General features: G+C 39.8%; 1 protein-coding gene across 1 annotated transcript in view; it reads right to left on the bottom strand.

Moving 5' to 3' along the window:
* Positions 1-25,922, bottom strand: part of LOC111864390 (discoidin domain-containing receptor 2) — a 214,110-nt gene that overhangs the window by 47,737 nt on the left and 140,451 nt on the right. Inside the window, exons 5-6 of the mRNA XM_023851611.1 lie at positions 21,133-21,266; positions 15,814-16,021 (exon numbers count right to left, since the gene is read on the bottom strand). Coding sequence (XP_023707379.1) covers positions 15,814-16,021; positions 21,133-21,266 — 342 coding nt within the window. The remainder of the gene's footprint in view (positions 1-15,813; positions 16,022-21,132; positions 21,267-25,922) is intronic.

Below are 25,922 nucleotides of genomic sequence, written 5' to 3'. Positions count from 1 at the left end.
TTTTCGTCTTCCCTCGAGAAATTATCTACAATATATATTTTTAAAGTAGTTACAAAATGGTGTTTGGGGAGAGATTTAATTTCAGTCAATGGCGAAAAGTTTTAAGGGGAGATAATCCCTGAAGGATACTTCACTTTTCACCCCTTACATTTAAGATCTAAAGTTGTAATTTATGGTAAGGTTATCGTGTATCTGGCAATAGTAACTTTATTTTAGGTGACAATACGGGGGCATGTGGACTCCACAAGGCTCAGCCTGTAAGACCTCCAGAAGATTTCGTATAATAATTCATTATGTATATATCACTCTGCCCTACTTTCATATCGTCTCTTCGCAAGTTAACGGTCACCAAAATATTTTTCGAGACATATTTAATGATTCATGGTAGGGTCACTCTTCGACCATCATCAATCAAACTATCTGGCCTGAACAATATTGTTCCTGCAACAAGAAACCTCAAAGAATTTGAATTTGATAAATTAGCCTCATGGTAATCTTTCTGTTTTTTTTTTCAGGACGTACAGAAACCAGAAATAATATACTGCATACTGGTTTCTATTTATTTATTTATTTATTTATTTATGATTTATTTAATGACCCTACCGGGAACTCGAAAAAAATAACGTCAAATTGCAGAATGATAAGCGAACGACGAACTAGGCCGAAGTGCCTCGTGTAGCTATAACGACCTAGACTTGGATTCAGGAGGTGTTGTGTTTGAATTCCGGCCGTGATTTCGGTGCCCAGCGGAGATTCCAATGAACATATCCAAAGGTGCACACAGCGCTATTGCTAAGACAGTCCACTCGAACGCGTAATATCGCATTGGTAAAGCACGGAATGACTAAAATTTCGTGCATTCAACTATTCCTTCATTTTAAATGTTAAAATGTCGGAGTGTACAGTACTTACGTGCATAAATAACTTTAATTACATGATTTTGTATCATAATATACTGAAATGCTGAAGTTAACTCAATTCTTTATTATTTATACTGTGTTGGGCCACATTATCTTCATGTGATGAACTGAAATATATTGCCAAGTGTAGGAGTAACTATAGACGGGGTTTGGATTGGAAATTGGATTTATTGAACACTTACAAGATCGGAACTAAACGTAACTTTAGCGCTATCGTTAATTCACACACTCTACTGTTCACTACAGTACCCACAAAATCTTCTGTCTGCTGTCTTCACCGGTTGTCGCCCGGTAACGGCTTCCAACGCCCCAGCTTCCTCAAATTCCGCTTTCAGTCCTTACTGGCTGGCAAATGTCTCACAACTGACAATTCTAGACTTGCCCTGCTTAAAACACATTGGCATAGAAAACATCGCTTCCAACATATCTTTTATTGTTGCGTCACGTAGCTGTCACACGGACCGTGCAGAGAACATATCTTCCCCATTAGCTTTATGGTGTGTGTTAGGAGAAAGTTGCCTAGCAACGGGAGTTGTTTACAGAGTCATTACTTAGCAACGGGTCTACATGCTACATTATATAAATAATTCTCTCAGAATTATTAGAACACTGTCACACAATTGTATTAATTTGTTTTCAAATAATTACATCATTTCTGTCTTCTTTCCGGTGACATTCTGCAGTCGAAGAAGCAGTTTATTTAACCCGTTTCAAGTCTTAAAATTATGCCGAAGTTTAAAGACTTGAAATCACTGCTATATTTCTCGGGACTCGATCAATAGACTATAGAATTAAAATAAATCCTAGTAAAGACTGTCTGTAGTACCTGACAACTTTGTTACGCAACCACAGCCGACCATATCTGTCGATGTAAGGAGCACGTCTCAGATATGTTCGCACAGATCTCGTTATGAAAAGCGTTACGCTTGCAGCTGTAATGATATTCCCTCTGGCAGCAATCAGCCTTAACCTGCAGTTGTCTGATGGCTGGCTTCTCACTTGTAAAATTACACGAACGCCAGGCAAATGAAACTGATTTCAATTAGGTCAAAGTCGAATCATCAAGAAGATGATTAGTATCATCTCCAACCAAAATACAGACACTCTGAACAAACATCACAGCTTATATTTAGGCATCTGATTTGCTATTGCGTTCAATAGGTCTAGTACCAACTCAAGGCCGTGCCAGAGCCGAGGTCGTTAGTTGCAGGCTTCTATTCCAAGGTCAGGTCATTTGGGATTTGTGGTGGACAAAGTGGAACTGGAGCAGGTTTTCTCCGATTAATTTAATTTCTCTCAGCAGCTGCTCCATATTCGTGTCATCAGAGCTATGTACTCTCGGTAGTTAAATAACCAGTCGATCACAGTCGCCGCCCGGTTTAAGGTATAAACCGTCTTCGCCTGCTCGAACACAGGGGTCGTGGGTTCGAATCCCACTCGAGGCATGGCTGTCTGTGGACGTTTATTCTTTATGTGTGTTGTTCTATGTGTAGGTAGCGGCCTTGTGACGGGCTGATCCCCCATCCAAGAAGTCCTACAGACTACGTATAGGATTAATAAACTGAAAAATCGGCCGTGGTCCAAAGGGCTGTGGAGCTGTACAGAGAGAGATAGGGAGTTACATAACCAAGTGAAAACATCAATGAAGACATCGTTATCAAGTGGCATAAAGAAAGAAGGAGTGGAAGTGTGGAAATTATTTTATTAACGTCCATCTGCTCTGCGTTAGGCCCTATAATTTGAGTAGACAAAGTTAATTATTTACTTACTTACTTACTTACTTACTTATTGAACTGAGCCCTTCTTGAGGAGAAGCCAAATCTGCATCTCTCAAGAATTTCCCATCATTTTATGGAACCCGAAGGTTCATTTGCATATTCACAAGAGCCCCCCACTGGTCCTTATCCTGAGACAGATCAATCAAATCCACATCATCCAAGTCTATTTCTCTAAGATGGCACGGCGCACGGCGCGTCCTCGGGTTGCGGATGGAGCAGACGCACTCCAGGTATGGAGGGAAGCTGCTAATATATCGAATAAGCAGTCGCGGACAGCCGACAAGGGGTGGTCCTCCTGCTCGGGGATTGGGCGTAGGGCTAACAACTCCTCATCGTAAAAAAATAACTTTGTTACGAAAATGCACACAAAGCCTCGGAGTAGACAACCTTACGGAAGAAAACTCGAGCGTATGTATTTTTGAATTACCAGATGAAGCAACGGTCTACGTCACTATCTGACTATGACACACCCTCATTCCTATAGTAGATGGAGCATAGTAACCGTTTCGGAAGAAATTCTATATTACATTTTTAAATGCGAAACAATTTAAATAAAACATGTTCTCCTCTAGGATTTAATGCCGGGTATTGTGGCAGGAGTTCACTGATGTTTCGGTGGATACGACCGCCTCTGTACTCAGGTTGGAAGAGTAAGTTAAGTAAGCAACCAGCAAGACTGAGGCGAAATTTCAATCGAAAATTCGATGAACTTCCACTAGATTATATAGAAACATATCTCAGAAGAGAGTGTTATTTTAGTCACTGCTGATAGATCATCTGATCCAACAATCAGAATGAATCCCCGTCAAAAATAGTGTAACAGTGTGGACTAAATTCAGCGCAGGGAAAAGTGGCGAGGTCTTGTGAGCAAGATAAAGTAAAAGTCAAAGATACTTTACGAATGGTAGTTTACCGCCAATCAGTTCGTCTTGGCACCAGGCCCCTTGAGGCTCACGAGCAGAGATATTTTTATTCAAATGAAACCTTGCGGTCATAGTCTTTATGTAACATCCTCTATGACGAGAGACTTGGCTTGTCTGTTATGAATATGCTTGGCCTTTGTCGAGTGAAGGTATTGCACATATAACATGTTACAGAAAAGTCTTCCTTGCATACTATTTACAAGTCCTCTGTCAATCCAGGCTTTACAAAGCAAATCATGTCTATCTTACTTATCTTATGTCACAATTGTAGCTTTGTCTCTTGAACGCCGTCAAGTTTAAGCCTCTTATATTTTCTGCATTTGGCTTCGCCTTGTCCTGTGCTGCCAACTTGTTTATTCTCATGATTTTGTGTGATTTATGCTTGTTGTCTGCACAAGTTTATTTCATAACCGTATGCATAACGGAAGGTTGGAAGCCGTATGCAAATCTCGGACCGATGTGCACCTCAGAAAATTTCCATTGGTGCGGAGAACCTTGTCTTTCAGTCGCTGCATTTTTAAGAGGTAGATGCCTGCCGCTACTTCATAAGCGGAACAAGTATAAGTTAGTACTGAGCTTAGCAGTGCAGTACGGGTGGCTACTTTAACGTTGGCCCTTAAACACTCATTTATGAATAGGGAGCATATTCTAATAAATGTTCTGAAGGTCTTGGCTTCAATCATTTCTATGTAGAGTCTCCACGTAACTTCTTACCGAAGATTACATCGAGATATTTTACATGACTGAGGAAGGGGAGATTCCGGTCCATTCCATGTAAGATAACCCTCAGGAGGGCTAAGTCTATAAGACAGATAATCAAGTCAAAGTTACATTGCGGCTGACGGTCAGTGAGTCAGTAAGTCTTGGTGTCGAGCCCCATCTGGGACTCATGACCAGATATTTATTACTACTTGACAGTTACGGTCTTATTTTTGTTGGGCGCCCTCTCTGACGAGAGGACGGGTCTGTCTTTTGTACATGCTGCTGGACCTTGCCAGCGCAGAGTTTCTCGCGTCCGAGTTCCTTGAGTCTCGTGACCATATTTTACTGTCTCAGATTTGAGACTTCCCTTTTCGTAGCCTCCTACGACTCGCAGGGTCACGGTGGAGGTATTCGACCCCGCCTCCACACGGACAAGCAAGATAATGAAACTTCGGATTCATTTAGATTTCGCAATTTTCTTGGCGCGGATCACACAGAAAACACCGTTTCCAAGATTTTTTCCATTGTTAAGTGACGTGTTAAGCGGGCTGTTGCCGAGAGATAGCCCTGGTATTGTTGACGATGGCGCTTGCTCTGGTTGCCGAAGAAACGTGTTTAAGGTCGTTGCCTAACAACAGACGAATATTTGAAATATTCGTGATATCTGCCGCCGTGTTAAAATGTGATAAGTCTACTTGTAGGTATTCCACTGTTGTTGGGACGGGGAATTTTGTTTCTGTGGAAAGAAGCGAAGATTTAAAATAAAATTTACGTAGTGACAGGCTCCATAAAGGTACTGTCTGATAATCAACAACGTTCACAACGTAGTGCTGTTCAGGTTTCCTAGGTGTCGTGTCTGAGAGATGTCATCTGCTTTACGCTACATCATCCCTTCAAGAATTAACAGAGGAGATGTGATTTCTGTCGCGACTAAGTGCTTTGACAAAAATCTGTAAAAGGCTGTAGACAATACTTGATCCTCCCTCCTGTGATCTAGAGTTTATTAATAAAGTAGATACAGCAGGAATTGCCAAGAGCGAGCTTTGCTTCCCGCTAATCCTCAGCGAGATCCTCTCAAACAGCCTCTTGCTGCTGATGCCTAATAACGAGAATGTTCTACTGAACTGCCTAGGCTAAAACCTAATCCCATATTGCCTTTTCGAGACCTAAATAATAAGAAGAAAGATTACTGTCTCCTGGGAAGCGAGGCCTTGTAATTTTGTTAACATTTACCCAGCCAGGATAACGTTGTCAGTATAGCGACTGGCTATGAAATGGACGACGGAAAGTTGAATTCCGATTCCCGATAAGGTCAAGAATGTTTTCTTCTCTGCCGTCCAGACCGGGTCTGGGTCCCATTGAGCCTCCGATCTAATGGGTACCCAGGGGTAAAGCGGCAGGGACGTGAAGCTGATCACTCACCTCCAACTAGTGTCGAGATCAAGAAAATGTGGATCTATACATCCATTCCCCCATACACCTTCATGGCGTATTACTTAATTAGTTAAGTATAGGGGCAGCTTTACTTTACCAACATTTTGGAAGAAATTATTGCCTTCTTGTTCCAGGTATAAGATTAAGTTTTGTGAAAAAGGTTCAATGTCATACGGACTAGTGGACAGAGCCTAGGGCTAAGAGCGAACCAGTAACAGTGATGGAAAATTAATGGCCCTAAAATGGACTGAATTTGTGGACAGGGAAAACAAGGAGTAAACCAATGGGAGCTGTAAAAACCAAATTAAAATCCGTGGCCTTGAAACCAATGCAAGGTGTGTAAACTGAATTGGAAGAACAGCACTGAAAGGTAGGCAACTGTAGACAGCAGGAGTCTAGGAGCAAACCAAAGGTAGAGGTGTAAACTGGGGAAAAGTCGAAGTCAAGGTCACATTACAACTGACGTGGAGGCGCTCAGTCCGTTTTGGCGTCGAACCTCGTTAGGGGCTCCATATCTGATTTTATTTTTCTTGAATGGGAACCTGGGGCCCCAAAAGGGATGTACTTTTAGAAAAGAGGATAGGAGCGAAATAATGGGTCCCTTATATTGGATATGAAAATAAAAATGTGATTGAAATCCTTAACGCAAGAAAGGGGCTCACCAGTTTCCACACGATGTATGAGGTAAAACTGTCTCTGTGGTTAATTAATTGAGCACCACGCCATGAAGATATATGAGGGAGTGGAGGTATAACTCCGTCATTCTTGAACTCGGCATTAGATGGAGGTCAGTTTCATGCCCAATCTGCTTTACCTCCTGGAAGAGAGCCTATCTGGACGTTGTCAGGAAAAAAACTAATTCTTGCCTGAGCCCGGCGCAGCCCGTTATCTACCGACTGAATCATCCCGGCTCTAACATAAAGCACGAGAATTAACATAATTTAATTTAATAATTGACAACGTAGGAAATAAAACGTTAAAGAAGAGGCGGATGAAGATTGGAAAATGTCAAGTAGATATGTAACAGAAATATCACCTTAGATGATGTACGTGTGGTTCATTAAATCTTTAGATTAGGCACACGGAGCAGTCACCATTAAGAGTGGATGCTGAGGCGAGGCGCAGACATGAGAGCCAGCATTTGATGTGCCGAGGCTTCAAAACGGACGAGCGATAGCTTAATATTACTCCCTAGGGAGGTTTTAGGTCCCGTTCTCCTCTTTTCTTATTTCATCTTTTTTATATTTCTATCTCCTTTCACGCTTATTCTCTCCTTTCTCCAATATATTTTCTTTACCTCTCAATTTATCCAAAGTATTTTATGCTAGTTTTCCTAAATCTCCCCGAGCCCCTGCTCACTCAGAAGTTTCCATCTCGTAATTAAGACTACGGATTTGACTACCTTCCGTCTGTTACCATATGATGCTCTAATAATGAAAACTTGCTTCCTACAGTTTCGCTCGTTACTGCGCGCCATTTTGTTATTCCGCCACTCTCACACCACGCCTGTTAAAAATCAAGAAGAAGAGTAAACTCCCTTTGTAGACTTAAAGTTTCTATCCAATAGGGTTGTCCAAAACGTTTGTGAGTTTTCTTTCAGGCTCATAAAAGAAGTTCTGCGAAGAACTATTAGCCAACTTTCCTTTGATACGACATGGATCGTATACAAATCGACTCGTTCAACAATTCGTCTATTGTTGCATGTGTGTTCGTTGCCGCGGTAACGTCTTTACCCAGCCAGTGCCTAGTAGAGACGGGGGTATATATATACAGCTACACAGACTGGTGGGAGATGGTTCCTGGGGGATATAAATAAGGAACTTGGTCCTCCAGGTTGGGGGAGTTTCGAATCTGAGATATTAAAATATGGTCATGAATCACGCGGGACTTGCACCTGAGAATGACTCCTCTGGCGAGTGCCAGCAGCAATTGTAAACGACATGCCCATCCTCTCGTCAGAGAGGATGTTCCATAAGGACTATGACTTCAAGTGTTAAGTTGAGAAAGAATACTGATCGTGGGTCTCAATGGGTTTGGGGCCAAGACGAACTGATTGTCGGTAAACCGCCAGTCGCAAAGTAACTCCAAACCTGACGGGAAGAATTTATGGAGTGCGCCTCTGAGATTGGATCAGTTGTCATGATATAGATATCAAGTTTCCTAAAGACTGGTTCAGGCATTCAAAAGTTGATAGTGGACATACACAGACAGCACGGTGATGTCATAAGCCTACTTACATTTTTTTCAAAATAAGGTAAGTATGCTAAATATACAAAGCTGTAACCTTACCTGCTTTATGTTTTAAATCACTTTCCTCATTTTTAAAGAAAATAAAAGGAGGCTTATGAGATCACCATGCTGTCTGTCCGTTTATCTGTGTATCCCCCCTAATTATTTCGTATGCTATGTTGTCCGTGTCCTATCATGAGTAAATAGGCGATTGGTTCTTCACAGAATTTGTTGTTTTTATTTTTTATTTAATGACGTTCTCAGTGGTTCAGACTATATAATATTTTCATAATTACTGATTAATCTTTGAAAATGATGTTAAAGGGAGCGGCAGTGGCCTGATTTGAGGTACTGTCCCATCAATTGCTTTAGTCATTGACATCTGCAGAAATCCTCAGAATATCTGGAATCCCGGCCGAAATTCGAACCCGACACTTTCTGTGTTACATATCAACACCAACATTTTGGAAGAACATACTGACTCCATCTTCAGGATTGAAGAAGACTTCCAAAACATTATCATCTCCCTACCAGAATATATGGCGTTAAGCCCTCGAAGAACGTAAACATAAAAATAAGCTTACAACACGAGATAAGCGGATATAATTTTGAGGTTATGTATGTAATGTCAAATGGTAGTATAATGGCTGAATAAATATTTGGGAGTGATTTGGATAGAAGCGATGTTATCCTAACTAAAGTACTGTCCTACCATTTTCCTGGAGAGACTGGGGAATATTAAGAAAAATCTCAGTCACGATAGACATTGCCTCGAAAGGGATTCGAAAGAAGAACTTCGGAATAAATGTATAGAATATTGCCTATATTTGTGTGATTAATTTTATCCACAAAGCTGTACCTGTGCTTAATTAATTAAGCACAACGCCGTTAAGTACGTCACTGGAGGTTAGAACTCTACCATCCTTGACATCGGGACTAGATGGAAGTGATTGGTTAACTTCAAGTCTTGGCCACTTTTATCCAAGGGAAATCGTCCCCGATTCTCATTGTTAAGGAGACTAGGACTTTTATCCAATGAACATAATATATATATATACACACAGTAAAACTTGGTTATAGCAACATCGGTTTCTGCGACACCTTGTCTATTGCGTCAAATATTCAATGGTACGAACTAATTCCTCATAAAGCAACTGTTTTTATACCTTGCTTAGTACGACATGCACAAATGCATCAACCTCGTATGTAACGTCATTTTCATTCCTGAATTTCTCTGATATCGTGGGAAAGTTCGATGTGTCTGCCCACCCTCACTTTCTCTACTTGCTGACGTGACTGTCCTGGAAGAATACGACCGCGGGCTGCAAGAGGAGCGTGGGTTTTATGTGAAAACAAGGGTGTGGGGTGGGACTGCGTGAATAGTGCAAGAGGACGCGGCAGGTTGTTAACTGCATTCCTTTCTCAGACTCTCGTCTAACAGGACCTCACATTGTCTACTTACCCTATAGTGTTCCTCCCTAAACCCAGAGAAGTGCAGTAGCGAAAACATGGCAATGAAAAGGAAAGTTTTAAGCATTGAAGAGAAAATTAAAGTGATTCGTGAAATACTGTGTGTACTGTCAGTGAAAAGCGCTGTACTATGTCTTTGATATTACACAGTTGGGCAATCCCACGTTAATGTTACGTTAGTCTGTACTTAACTACGTATTTCACTAAAAATGCAACATTTTAACTCGGTTTTTGGTAGATTTTCACGTGACTAACATAAGGCTACTGTGGAAGTGCCCATTTCGGTTACGACGACATTCGTTTATAACGACACTATTTTTAGGTCCCTTTGATGACGTTATAACCAAGTTCTACTGTATATAAATACAATTGAAAATATAAACACAGAAATATTTCACTTGACTTTATGATCATTAAAACTTCATGTGGAACTTCAGCTGGGTTCTCTATACGGAGTAAGGCATGAAAGGAAAATAAAATTCTCCGAGTCTTGATATTAAATAGCATTTTTCAGACTGTAACACGCTATTCTGACGTCCATAGGACTTCAACAAAACCGCTGTATGACGTATATGTAACTGAGCAGGCTATTCTCTGAATTAATTAAAAAGGAAATAACATAATATGTAAATTGTGGCTGCTACCTCACTTCCAGACAGGTTCCTCGAATGTGTTAGAAATGACAGTTTCTGTACTGGTTTTAAATGTCACTCTGTTTTCCTGAAACGTTTAAAGTTTGTCAGCAAAGAGAGTTGTGTGTGATACTGAATGAGGCGCCACCTGTCACGATACAGAGAAGAGTCTCTCCCTTGCACAGTTTTCTGTGACAGGATTCTCTTAATTATATATCTCTAGACAAATCATTCCACGGCTGCATATTGTCTGATGATGTTTTCAGTAGTCAGAAATATGAACTGTACAGTCTACCTAAAATAGCACAACTAGAAACTACAATTTCGAGTGAGTATGTTTCTGAAAGTCTGCATTATTCTTCAGACTAGCTAATTTACTAAACTAGGAATTCTGAGCACAAACCGCAAAACACTATGTGGTATATTTTCTCAAATCAGAAACTGTGGAGCCAGAGAAACAACCGTTGTTAGGGAACGGCTCTGAAAAACATCAGTTTCTAGGCAACGGCTCGGTAAACAGGTTCCCGCGCAACGGATATGCATGCAAGGACAATGTTTTCTACTTGGTCCGTGTCAAGGGCTTATAAGGAATACAACTGTGGCAACCGAGTCACAGTAAAATATGGTCGCGAGTCCCAAAGGAATCCGACCCGAGAAAGACTCCGCTGGCAAGACCACCAGCATATGCAGAAAACAGACTCGTCCTCTCGTCAGAGAGGGTGTCTCACAAAAATAAGATCGCAACTGTCAAGCAGTAATAATTATCTTATCACGAACCCTAGATGGGGCTTGACACCAAGACTTCCTGACTGACTGACTGACCGTCAGTAGCAATGGTACTTTGACTTTGACAACCGCGTCAGTTCTGTACAGAAATCTGTAAGGAAAAGGGGCAGTTGGAAGGGAACCGCCTTTCAGAGAGAACTTGAGCTCGTAAAGTTGAAGAATCTCCACTGTTGGAAGCCGTTGTCAGGGAATGACTAGTAAAGATAGAAGAAACTTGATTGTGGATACTAGCGGTGGCGCTGTAATTGCTTTTATTTCCGAGTCGTGTGTATAAGCGATCAATAAATTGTGTAACAAATATACCCCGTCTATAGTCACGCTAATATGTGAGAATAACAGTATATTATGCTGATATCTAATCATATAGATCTATTATCGATATTGTCGTGATTATGTTTCACTTTTATAAGGAACGTAATTATGTAAGGATAGCTCAGTCGGTAAAGCGACTAGACAATGGTCTTAAAAACTGAGGAAGTTGATTCGATTCACAATAGGAGTAAGAGATTTTTCTCCTCTGTATAACATTCAGACCGGCTGTAGAATCCACCCAACCTTCTGTATAATTACTGGCATTCGGCTCCTTACTCGGGAGTAAAATGGCAGAGGTGTAAAGTTGATCGCCGGTCACGGTAGCCGAGCGGTCTAACGCATGTACTGTCTTCGCTCCCTCGGAAGCCGGGATCATGGGTTCGAATACCACACAAGGCATGGATGCTTGGTATGTGTGTTTATTATGTGTTTGTATTGTCCTATGTTTAGGAAGAGGCCTTGCGACGAGCTGATCACTTATCCAAGGAGTCCTTCCGTCTGTAAAATGATCGAAATGAAAGAAAAAGAACCTCGACACCGTAAATTATAAGAGAAACGGATTAAATAAAGTAAAAAGTAAAGTTGACCACTCATCTCCATCGAGTGTCGAAGTTAATAATGTGTGAAGCTAAGCCTCCACTCAACCATACGTCAGCAGGAAGTAGTGTTTAATTAATCAGGTACGGGGATAACTATACATTTCCTTTATCTTATTATTAAATTACGGATTTAGAATATGCTAAATTTGTGGGAAATTACCTCAAAGATTCGCACTGTCATCATGGTTTTAGTTGTTAAATAAAATGATTTCTCATATATGATGTACATCTAATAAATATGTAGATCAGATTGATGTTGACTGTAGAAAATTAAAAAGAGAAACGTGTGACGGTGTAACATCAAATTTCATAACAATCATACCAAGTTTCCGGCAAATCGGCAAAATGGTTCAAAGGGATCCCAAAAATACAGACAGACGCACACATGACATGGTAAATTTCGTAAGACTCTCTCTTTCCTTAATTAAACTAGAAATGATTCTTTTACTGCTAGTGGGGTGGGACTAAGTCCCTTGTACTGCGGCCACTTCTGGCCTATTGTATCAGCCCCAGATGATAGGTGAGGGTGATTGTGGAGCAATTGGTGGAATGAAGATTGGCAGGGGAAACCGAAGTACTCGGAGAAAACCTGCCCCAGCGCCACTTTGTCCACCACAAATCCCACTTGATCAGACCCAGGGATCGAACCCGGGCCGCCGCTGTGGGAAGCCAGCGACTAACCGCTTGAGCTATGGCGCGGCCCAACTAAAAATGATGCTGGGTCTATTGTTGTTAAAGTAATAGAACTTTTGAAATTACTGTTTACAGCCGTGGGCAATGTTCTCCCTGCAGTGATTCCCCTTGAAAACATAATAATGGACCTTCGTGTTCAAATACTTAACTTTTTACTCTCAGGATAGAACTACCGCCCTTCATGCAGTCCAGATACTGAACCTAGTATGCTATCTTATTGTAGCTACTGTCTGAACTTACGTTTCGTAATGCCAATCAGGCTGCATTTGTCCACCCCAGTGGGCTTTGTGCAACCTGTGGGAATATTCTTCCAATTCTCTAAATATTTTACTCTTCTTTATAAAAAATGTTATATCTTTTGAAAAATATCGCGAAACATGCTTAGAAAATATTTCATATATCTTTTCAATTTATTTCACATATCACCCAATAGATAATTTACGTTGGAACATGTAGAATTACAACGGTTCCATGTGTGTGTTTGTGTAATATCAATGTGATTCAGTAAAATTTATCACAAGGTTTTAGCACTATCGACTTTGCAATATTTAGTTTAAATAAATGTATTGTAAAGCTATTTGCCCAAATCTTTTTCATGAGAAGAATTCTGTCCCTTAAATAGAACGCCGCGTAATCTGTTGATAGTCAACTATCATTTCGAAGGAACATATCACCTCCATCTTCAGGGTCGAAGAATAAGCCAAGCAATATTCCAGTGTGAAGCTCTGCTCGCTATCTGCTTACGCTGTTTTTTATTTTGTTTGGTGTATTTTTCTTGAAGGTGGAGGCGACGTGTTCAACCGAAATGCCAGTTGACTAATATAGTGTTATTTCCCAGAAGACAGAACTGTTCATAACCACAGGTGTGAAAACCTTAAGTCCTATACTTTCATGTGATTGCGCGTCACAGTCCTAACCACTGCAAGGCAGATTTTGGCATCTAATTATCAAAAGAAAATACATTTTAAACTCAGCTTGTGAGTAGGTGCCTAATGGACAACGTGAACCCTCGGTGGTTTCAATTTGGACAGCCCTGGTATGGCATACCAAGAATGTGACTGGTTGGCGGATGGGTATGAACTGGAGGCCATGATACGTGGATTAACATGGGTATCTTTCGTAACTAATTGAATTAGTCATGACTCCATACTTGTTGACTTCATAATTGTGTTGTGCTCTTTGTGGGCCGTCTGCTAGTCCCGCATTTCATTTCAGCTGTCTACTCTATGGGCTCATAGGGACACTATTTATTTCACATTACACTAAGTCCATTCACATTTTATCTAGAGCATATTACAGACAATCTATGAAGTGACACAGTACTTGAATTTTAATACTTAACACTTTAAAAACTGAGTCAGAATTAGAGTTACTCCTGGCGGTTTACCGCCAATCAGTTCGTCTTGGTGCTAAGCCACTTTAGGTTCACGACAAGAGATTTTTTCAGCTGAACTCCTGCGGTCATAGTCCTTATGTAACATCCTCTCTGATGAGTGAATGGTTTTGTCTCTTATGAATACGCTTGGCCATTGTCAAGTGTGTTCTTCTAAATAATATATAAGAAATCATTTCATGCTTAACAGGAAACAAAATTCGTCTCCACTACAAATACCAATCGGTTAATGCTGTTTAGAGAAACATTCCCTGTTTATTGTGAGAAACATATGGAACACACAAACACACTCTGTGGGCAGAATGTAGAGTTTTGATACGCTAAGACAAGTGATAAATATGGTAACCACTGGGCTATAAAGGGTTACATTTACATCTGTAGGAATTTTAATAATTAATTTGCAATATATTATGTAGGTATGCATGAATAAATTGAATGAACAGTAGCGGAAATATGACAAGGGGTGGTCCTTCTGATGGAGTTTGAATGGGGGACTAACAAATCACCATAAAATACAACCACATTATAGAATGTTACACAGATCCAAGGCCATAATCCCAGCATAGAAGAGAAGATAATATTAAAATTATCTTCGTAAATAGATGACAGGATGTGCACTGGATTCATCTCAAGAGGGGAAGCACATGGTAATATATGTGGGGTCCTTAAACGGACTTAGATTTGTATACCAGCTGAGTGACTCGGTTTTTCAGGGACTCATCTCCATGGACTTAGCTGGGTTATGACTTTTTTGTGTACTTTTCTCATAACCGCTTTTTATTAAATTCAACGTCATAATTGGGTAGTTATTTGAGATCCTACCATTGTCTCTAGACAACAAATTCTTACGGATTAAGATATTGGAGAAAAAATTAAATCTAGATGTCTCTAGTCTCGTCACAATCTTGAAATTAATGTGCATAAAAATTGGAATGAAAGTAATACTATGTTGGGTGGGTTTCTGTGATGTACTGAATTACATCAGAAAACTGCCGTAAAGTTATTTAAAGGGACGTTTCGTGATAATCATAAAACTACCGCCGTCCGTGTAACAAATTCTCTTCATCAGTGGAAGGTTTGTTATATTCCTGGATATAACCTTTCAGAATATTACTTTATATTATATTATATTATATTATATGAGTTTCGGTCCGACCAAGATTTTCCTCATCTTGTAGAATGTCTTACAAAACTCGTTTAGAGATATTACTGTAACCTCCAGCATCAAATGTAGAGTGTGCTTTCTACACAGTGTGGACAGACTCGACAGGAAGAACGTCTGACTCTTAAGTCTGAGTTTGCGCTCACAAAAATACTTGCTGAAGTTTTAATTATGAATGGACATATTCATGAATAGAAGAACTCTATCTTCTGGAATATAACGCCTTGTATTTCGTTGCAAGTCAACCGACGTTTTGGAGGTATATATGGCCTCCATTTTGAGGGTTGAAGAATGAGCTGAGCAAGTGGGAAGCAGATCTTTACTTGGCGACATGTTTCGCTTAGTGGGGGGTGGAGTCCAACTGGGTCCACTCGGCACGGCGGCCACTGATTGGCCTATTGTACCTGCCACGGGTGATTATGATGATGGAGAATTTGGTGGAATGAAGATTGGCAGGGGAAACCAAAGCACTCGGAGAAAACCCGCCCCAGCACCACTTTGTCCACCACAAATCCCACTTAACACGACCCGGGATCGAATCCGGGCAGCCGCGGTGGGAAGCCAACGACTAACCGCTTGACCTATGGCGCGGCCTGGCTACATGTTCTTCCGAGACGTCGGTTGAATTTCACCAGGCTACACGGCGTCATATCCAAGACGATTGTACTCTTCATAACCACACGTGTGAAAAGCTCAAATCCTACATGTTCATGATTGTTTTCACTACAGATTAAACGTCTGGAAACATGAAAGATTAAATGTACTGATCGGTAATCTTACCTGACTCGAAGACAACTTCGCTGATCATGATCCAGCGGGCAGAGAAATACAGTTGGACCTTCACGAAACGACCAAAGCGTCCGTGTAAGTTGATGGACACATTCCTGGCATTCTCCAATACGGTATCGGGCATGTATGTATAGACTAGTGGCCTTCCGTTGTAGAACCTTCCGCCCACACTGAACATCACTTTGGCCTTTGCAAACACCTGTTAACACACAGCGTCACATTTCACTCTTATGACTAATTCTCAGATTGTTTAACGATGACTGTAAGTATTATACGCCTTGGCTGTCAAATGAAATTGTTAAGCGGAGTTGCACGAATCCCAAAATCATGTGAGAGTGAAATATGGTCATAAATCCTGAGGAGCTCGGAAACAAGAATGATTGTGCTGATGAGGACCAACAGCAATTTACCAGAACAGTCACTGGAAATAATCATTAATGGCAAATAGGAAGAAAGTGGAAGTTCTGTCAGGGTACCTGACAGCATGGACGAAATACGAGGTACCATCTCGGGATTTGCCTCGATGGTCTGAGAATATCCTTGAAGAAAATCTTAGAGAAAATGGTCGGTGTAAGGGCTGAGATATGAACGGATTCCTGGTAATCATTTCTGTTAGAGGCTGAGTCGATCCCATGGCTATAGTGCGGCTGGAAGGATTAGGTCAATTGAAAAAGAATCCGTTGACCTCATCGTGAATCGAAACCGTGACCTTCCGGCTTGTAATGCAGCGTCTCAAACAACTCCGCTACCGCGTGCCCACCCATAGCCAATAGAGAGAAGAATTTCATGGCAAAAATTAAAGTTACGTATATAGGAAAGGACGTGGAAGGAAATGATACGAAAAACATATTTGAGAAATAAGGAGCAGTTTATTTCTTTCATGAACAATTCTACGGTATGGAGTTATATCAAATGTATTTTTTAACAAAAATGTGGCATTTGGAAACTAAATTGAAAGAAAAACGTTTGCAGTATTTCTTGAAAGCTTAACTGATCATGTAACTGTAACGCATGTAACAGGTTCAACCTTATATCATGACTCTTACATATATATTTTTTTCTGTTAAAATTGTGATTTATAAACGGCATGCCTCGTAATTTCCCATTATTCTCGGTGAATGCACTCTCGCTCTATGGAGCCCGTCACACGCGACGCTTTTTCCTTTTTTGTTTTATTTTAGGTTACGTAAAAATATGGTCTTGCCATTGCAGAATGTAGGGAATTCCGTTGCCATAGAAACATTATACTTCCGTTTGAAGAGAGATATACTGTGGGCAATAGGAGAAAAAATAGGACTTAACTGCATACCCTTAGTATAATATCCAGCGCTTTACCTCGAAACCAAGGTGTGCCACGTCCATAATTGCGCTTCTAAATGCGAAATTGATTTGAGATCAGACCGAAGAAAAGATAGAAGGAAGGGGAAGAGTGAGACAGATTCATAATAAGTAACTTTATAGTTTGTACGCCTCTGCAGAACATTTCCATGTGTATATACAGAGTAATTTAACGGCTACATAAAAGCTCTCATATCAAGAAATTCTGATTTACCGCAGGAAATATTTTATGTCGAAAGTTAATACATTACATGAATGTAAGTTACGTAGTGGGTCGTGAAGAAGTCCTTTGTTTGTGTGTGTCGCAATAACATTGTGTGAACTGATAATATTTTGATGCTGATATGTGAAATGTCGCCTACTATACGAAGAAGAAGGTTTACTATTGGCTATTTGTTTATGTTATTCGTGGGAGACTGTGATAAACGTCGAAATTGGCATATTACTCCATGATTTCTACGACTGTGAAGGGATACGGGAGAAATCATAATGAAAATCCCGTTGAATTCTTAACGGGTCTTACACCAGTAGTATTAAATGATCAAATCAAGGATGGTAAGATGGTCAGGTTCTGCAGCACAGAAAATAGCTAAAAAACTAATACAAAATTTTGATAAGGAATCCCGAGAAGTGAACCACGTGAAGACAGAGGTGTAACTGAGAGAATGCTATTAAATTAATCTTAAAGAAATAAGGTACGAAGATATCAATTTGATCCATCTGGCAAGGGATGGGCTCCGACAGTGGGCTCTTTTGGACACGGTAATGAATTTTCGAATGTCATAAAATGCAGAGAATTTCTTCGGTAGCGCAGTAGCTACTAGTGTCCCAAGAAGGATCAGTTTTATGAAGCTAGTCAGTATATGAAATGGACAAGCTCTGAGTTAAATGTTTTATGTTGTATTCATTTGGTATCTACCATTTCTCGTTAAATTTAGACACGTGGAAATTCAGTTTTGGTAGGTCTTACAAATTAAGTCTCCGTACCAGTCTCACTGTAGGAAATCCAGAAGGAAAGAGACCACTTGGAAGACCAAGGTATAGGTGGGTGGACAATATTAAAATATATGTTAGAGAGCTAGGATGGGAAGGTATAGATTGGATTGATCTGGCTCAGGATAGGGACCAGTGTAGGGCTCTTGTGAACACTGTAATGAACCTTCAGGTTCCATTAAATGCTGGGCAATTCTAGAGTAGCTGAAGAAATGGCGGCCCCTTAAGAAGGGCTCAACTCTATGAGTAAGTAAGTAAATAATACCAATCTTACTGCGTAACAACACAGGCAGAAGTATATTCTGTCTCAAAGGGTTAGTTTGTGATAATGTGATATGAATGAAGAAAGACTAGTGCCATTCTCACGTTCAGCCACGGAATTACTTCATAATCCAGATGATCACAGTGCAAGTACTTTTAATGGCATCAACATAAAAGGGCCATTAGTTGAGACATGAATTTAGAACTATGATTCCTCGATTTTGTATAACAATCTACGCTTAAATTGTATTCATATGTGTTTCGTACTTTACTGCAGGCGTGTCCAAACAGCTATGTCCGAATTTTTGTAAGTTTCTAAAGTAAAACCCGGATCAAATACAATATTATTGTACAATACACTACCTTGATACATCAGTAGCGTTTTCCATTCTAAGTTAGTGAATTGACTGCAATTGTTCCCGATCCCTATCATACTTGTATATGGAAAATTAAAGCTTTATTTACATGAAGAAGAAGAAACTACTGTGGAATCTTTGCTACTGAACATGGGTCCCATCTTATTTGCCACAATGTGTTTAATTACAGCTTAAAATAATTTTATAATTTCTCAGTATTTTACGTCCATATTAGGTGGGTCCCTTGTCACCACGGCATGATGTCTCCTCAGGTTGTGGGTGGAGGAGGCGCCCTCCAGGTATGGAGGTTAACTGCGAATATATTGAATAAGCAGTCGCGGAGAGCCGACAAGAGGTGGCATTCCAGCTTGGGGGTTGGGCGTGTGGTTAACAACTCCTAACCGTAAAAATACGCTTGTTACGACCACAAGAAACCTCGGACATGGACGGATTCCTTGGATAAACTACCTAAATGAAAGAAAATGGAAATGAATATGGGTGTGAAACTTGGTCTCTGGCATTAATAGAGGAACATAGACTGAGGGTGTTTGAGAAGAGGATGTTAAGGAGAATATTTGGATCGAAGAGAGATGAAGTGACAGGAGGTTGGAGAAAACTGCATAATGAGGAGCTTCATAACTTATACTCTTCTTCAAGTAAAATTATAATGATCAAGTCAAGGAATTTGAGATGGGCAGGACATTTAGAACGAATGGGGAAGAGGAGGAATGCATATAGGATATTGGTCGGAAAACCAGAAGGAAAGAAACCACTGGGAAGATCAAGAAGTAGGTGGGTGGACAATATAAAATAGATCATAGAGATATAGGATGGGATGGTATGGATTGGATAGATCTGGCTCAGGATAGGGACCAGTGAAGGGGTCTTGTTAACACGGTAATGAACCTTCGGTTTCCATAAAATTCTGGTAAGTTCTTGAGTAGTTGCACAACTGGCGGCTTCTCAAGAAGGGTTCAGCTCCATGAATGAGGGAATTCTTTACGTACTTATATTACTGAAATAAGGAGATCAGATTTGAGGTTCTCACTGGGGTAAATAGTATCACGTGTATGGGTGACTATTCGACGGGGTTTGGATTGAATAATTGGATTTATTGCACTTATACACCCAACTCGTAAATACAGCTAATACAGCGCTATCACTATCTACACACTTCACAGTTCAGCTTTACACTAAAACTAGGGTTCTCACCCTTCACTAGTTCGTATCCTGGCAACGGATTTCAACAAGGTAATTATACAGTCGCACTCTTACAACTCAACAAACCTTCAGTTTCAGTCTCTTCTCAATCATCTTCTACTGCCGTCCCAAGTTATTCTCTCAATCAGGTTTCAAATGGCCTGGGGTTCTCGTTATATAACCTAGGGGCGCACCCAACAGAAAACACCGTTTCCATCATTAGAGCCCAACGATACTTCCGTTGTTGCTTATGTATTCGTTGTCATGGGAATGTGTTTACCGAGTCGTTGCTTAACAATGAACGTCTACTGTGGCTCCACTACTCCGGTCTTCAGGCGTCATGTCATACTATAAAGAATATGGTGTTTTATATTTTAACGCCGTGAATTTCGGAAAGAGGCCGAAGGAGGAACACAATGTACGTGTATCTCCATCTTCAGAATCGAAGAGTAAGCAAAGGAAGAAACCAACAGAAACAGGTAGCAAGCTCAGATAAACAAACTTCGTGAATTTCAGAAAACATGTTAAATACAATAATATCATATTGTGCTCAGAAATATCGTCACCTTACTTCTTAAGTGTTGTATCTCCACACTGTGTGGAATAGAGAAAACACGGACGCAGAACACTAAAAGTTGAATCTAAGAATAAAAAAAAATGGATTTTTCTTTCAAATTTATACTGAGAATTTACTTTGTTTAATAACGGACATACAACCCTTATGCCTTAAGGAACTAAATGAAACAGCAACCCGATACATATACCCATTAAGATCTCAAGCAAATCAATATCAAAATTTGAAATTAAATTCGTTATCAAGCTTCGATCTAAAAAGAAACCCGAATTTTGAAGAAAGGGGTTTGGGGTGAAAATATGATTTAGGTCTTCTGGAATGTAACGCCATGTAGTTTGAATAGGGAAGGACGTTTAGGAAGAACCTATTATTTCCATATTCCAGATATAAGATGGGACATAAGGTTCCTCCAAAACGTCGGCATATATCTACTTAGCTATATGATTTTACATCATAAAACAGCTTAATTTAAATATTCATCGTCTTAAAAACCTCAGACCTCACAAGATTTTAGGGAACTTCTGTTAATCCAACCAGTGTTTGTTATATTTTGTTCTGATAGTGTTACGGTCTATCTTGATACCTTACCTGCACATTCTTGGTGAAGAAGTTGTTGGTGAATATATGAAGGGCACTGAAATTCCGAACTTGATCGAACTCGAAGATCATCTGCACATAGTGGTTTGGGAAGGAGTCGTTTCTCCACGCCACCCAGCCGTTACCTGCAATCAAGACGTCAAATATTAACGCATGAAACTCAAACCTTCCTTCTACGCAGAATTAACGTTTCAGGTCACGTGTCCACCAACCGGAAGCTGCAGAAAATGACGTATTGACAAGCCCATCGACATCTGGAGGAGAAGGGTAACCTTCATTAGTAGAATACATAAGAACAAAGCAGTAACCCAATCGGTGTGGCCTAGCGTTGTTTCATTTTAAGGTCATGTGTCTTTGTACTCGAAGGTTGGAAGAGGAGACCGATGATGTCAGTGTATTTCGCCCCCAGAACTCTAACTTCATGGAACTGAGTTCCTTTTGAGAATCCACATGTTGCCCAGTCACTCAAGTAATTCTCCAGCATTTAACAGAAAATAAAAGTACATTACCATGTTCACAAGAGCCCATCACTGGTCCCTATCTTCAGCCAGGTGAATCCAATCTTCATACACAGTATTCCATTAAAACCCATCAAAATATTATCATTCCATCTACGTCTAGGTTTTCCTTGTTTTTCTTTCCTTCTTGTTTGTTGTCAGACTGCCTCTGTGGTCTAATGGTCAGAGTTCTTGGCTATAGATTCAGAGGTCTCGGGTTCGATTCCCGGCGCTACCAGATTTTCTGGGAAGTAGTGGGTCTGAAACGTGGTTCACTCAGTCTCGTCACGATAATTGAGGAGCTTCTTCAAGGAAATAGCGGCTCCGGTCTAGAAAACCGAAATTAACTGCCGTGGGGATTCGTTGCGCTGACCACGCGACACCCTCTATCCGCAGGAGTTGGCACTAACTTCGCCGACAAGTGGCGGTCTCTCGGTCGGAGTTTGTTTTTTTGTTTTTGTCATGTTTGCTATCAAAATCCTATATGCGCTCCTTTACCATATGTGTTATATAGCCTGATCATCTCATCCTCGTTGACTTGTTCGTTACTGTAATATTTGGCTCATAGCACAAGTATGACCCTCCTTATTACGCAATTTTCTCCCGTCTCCTGTCATTTTATCCCTGTTAGGTGCAAATATTCTCCTCAGAGGCCTGTTCCCAAACAAGTCTATACAACTGTTATGTTTATGGACACTATTCATCGTCCCGTTCTTTTTATTAAAAACACACAACGTTTCGGAGACTGGATTGGATTCTGGCTCCGTCTTTAGGCGAAACCTATTAATTTGGGCCCAATCCATAAAGCTATTGGTCCGGAGGTGGGGACTAGCTCTTCGTTTGGGCGCAACTGAGTAGGTTTCGGCTGAAGAAGGATGCAGAATTCAGTCTGCGAAATGTTGTGTGCTTTATTATTAATTTTATTAATATACCATAGCCACAAAGTTTTAGATCGTACCTTCAGTCTCTATTCTTCCCGTAACATCGCCCATAACGACATGGTGCAATAACCCATGCAAAGAATTGACATTGATTTTGCATGTGTTCATTATGCTTGTTTCATTGGTAAATATGCTGATTTTGTATTTATATTGCTCTTATCGTGTTTGGTGTTTAATTGTGGATGACTGCAATTTTAATCCAGTTTTAACCATAAACTCAGCTACAAATCTTAGCTTGACAAATATATACAGTACAACATCACACTTATGACACAGACGTGCCTGATGATATCGGTATGCAAAAGGAAACATTTAGTACTAGTCACATTATGCATAATTAAATAAATTTATACAATACTAGAAAGCTACCAAATCGATTCTAGACAAGGACAAAGAAACACAATATTAAATGAAATACGTATAATGCAACAGAATGATACAATACAGAACAGAGAACACTATACATGTATAAGAAGCTTTGTAAGCGTGAGGTGTATTGCTGTAATTAAATAATTTTAGAGGACCATAGCAAATAATTGTTCAGCAATGACATACTGCACATACGTAATTTATATAATATATCACGAAAAAGAGAACAGTCTTTTGTTTCACTGTACTATATATGTTCTGTGAAAACTGATACAATGTTATTTATATTATTATTATTATTTAAATTAAAAATGGGTTTTTACCCGATGGGAGTGGTAATACATACAACACACAAATAACACACCACACTCAAAACACAGGACACAAAAATACAAATAATAAAGGACACACTATGCACAATGAAAAAATACAAATGTTAATGTGGATATAAAAGCATACATTTTAGTATGTTATATAAAGCAGACTTTTACTTTAATTATTTGTGAGTATTTTTCGTGGGAAATTTTCTTAAATTTCGGCCACGAGATTTCATTCGGCATCATGTAACACTGGAAAGGAATAAGTGAGAAAGAGGGATAAATTGATAATAAAAAGCTTATGCAACAAATTGTACTAAAAATGATGAGACTTCCGGTTGAAATCTCAAAGAAAATTCAGAAGTTAATGTATAAACAAATAGCATTTTATAACTTGAACTAGACCCATAAAGGGTAGGATTTTATGGGCTGAGTTCCTTGCACAATTAAAAACGTTCATTTCTTTCTATTGCACTGACTTCCTTCTGCCTGGAAACAAATAGATACAAACACAGCTAATGAATATGAGAGATTATTGAATTCGAAACATAAAGCTGCATTATTTTGTCACACATAGTCAATCTGTTTGAATCAAAATACACAAATTAAACTACGCATGACTTACTCTGAAGAACCGAACGCTATAGCACAAAAGGCCATTTGATCTACCGATGTAAAATACATCATATCTCAATGAAATCGAAAGTACATTTGAAACAGAAAATGAAATGAAAACTGAGGGCATTTTATTAAATCACCAAGCGTGTGTATAAATATAAAAATATTAAACTACTACACATATCGCAGGGCTTAATAGTGTACATACACAAAGTCCTGTGAAAGTCTTACAATTCTGTCAGAGAGAAAGTTACTATGAACCCTTAAGAATTCTTCCGATTAAATTTCCAAGTTGCTTCCTGTGTGACAGTAGAATGCTACATCTTCTTATGTAGTTCGGCCTGCTTGACCACCTTCAAGAGGCTTTGAATCAGTAAGGTAAAGTTGTCTCAGTGCGTAACTAATTAATAGGGCCCGGATTTTTCGAAAATGCATATGCGCATATACAAATGCATATTTTTAGGGTTTTTGGTCGTTATTGGTAATTCTAAACGTAAGAGCATATTTCTGCATATATTTTTGGAATTAAGGATAATTTCAATGTTCTCCAACAGAATCGGTTTTGCCTGTGTTTTGGGCATCCCTTGCCAGTTGCTATTCTCAACTCTCTGAGTAACGGCACTTTTACCACTTACAAGCAGGTAGCTTGGCTATTTCGAAAGGGAGGGGGTGGGATTTTCCTTCATTGCTTTGACCACCACAGCAGACAGTAGCATCAGAGGGTTGGTCTCGAGAGAAGTCTCTTCAGTTAATGTGTTACTCTTTACTTTAATAGTCTGCATCAAAAAAGTGTTCGTGTATTGAAAATGCCTAAAGAAAAGTGCAGTAGTAGACATTTAAAAAATCGGTGGGTGTCGGGTAATAGTGACTATTCAACAGACGGTGTCGTCGTGTACTGTCAAGTTTGCGCAAAGGAAGTAAAATGTGAAAGGAAATCCCAACTTGAAGAACACTCAAGAACGACTGCACATATTGCGGCAAAGAAGGGGAAGAAGAACAGCACACCACAACAGCTACTTCTTACACAGGTCAAACCCAAATCCTCTCTTAATCCATTTTAGCCGATCTTTGTAAGGCTTTAGTATGCAGCAACATACCACGGAATAAATTAAGCAATCCAGTTCTGCGATCATTTCTGGAGAAATACTGTGTAATTAAAAAAGTCCCAGATGAATCAACTCTTAGAAAATATTATCTACCTTTGCTGTATGAATCTACTCTGGAGTCAATCCGTTCTGACATCAGAGGGAACTGTGTCTGGATATCGGTGGATGAGACAACCGATTTATGTGGCCGATACATAGCAAATTTTGTAATTGGTAAGCTACATCCAGACAAACCCGGCAACTCTCATTTTCTTGCTTGCAAAGTACTACAGAAAACCAACCATAGCACAAAAGCATGATTTGTAAATGATTCTCTGCGACTACTATGGCCATCTGAAATTGAGAATAATTGTTCTAAGGTGTTTGTATTACTCACAGATGGAGCTTCCTATATGTTGAAAGCAGCAAAGGCCTTACAAGTATTTTATCCAAATCTTATACACGTAACCTGTTTAGCGCACGGATTACACCTTATTGCAGGAAAAATACGCGCACAGTTTCCAGCTGTTAACGATTTAACTGCAAGTGGAAAAAAAAAACTGTTTCTGAAGGCACCAGCTCGTGTCCAGTTCTACAAAGGTTGTCTACTCAGGTTCCTCTGCCACCTGAACGTCTTCTAAGTAGGTGGGGAACATGAATATCCGCAGTTTCATTTTATCAGGAAAATTTCAATCAAGTAAAAGAAGTGGTTACAAAACTTGAAGATGAGAATGCATGTGTCCGTGAGGCAAAAGTGATGTTTGGAAGTGATACTGTTTATCAAGATGTGAATTTTATCCATGTACATTTTTCTACAGTTTCAAAAGCCACTGAGAGCTTAGAATCTTGTGGTGCACTCCTTCACGGCTCACTTGAACTCGTTCAGAAAGCAACTTGTTCACTGAATTGCGCTCCAGGCGAAATTGGAGAGAAGATTAAATGCAAGTTATAAAA

This window comes from Cryptotermes secundus, unplaced genomic scaffold, assembly GCF_002891405.2.
Source record: "Cryptotermes secundus unplaced genomic scaffold, Csec_1.0 scaffold399, whole genome shotgun sequence".
Taxonomy (NCBI): domain Eukaryota; kingdom Metazoa; phylum Arthropoda; class Insecta; order Blattodea; family Kalotermitidae; genus Cryptotermes; species Cryptotermes secundus.
This window is presented reverse-complemented; position numbering and strand designations above follow the sequence as displayed.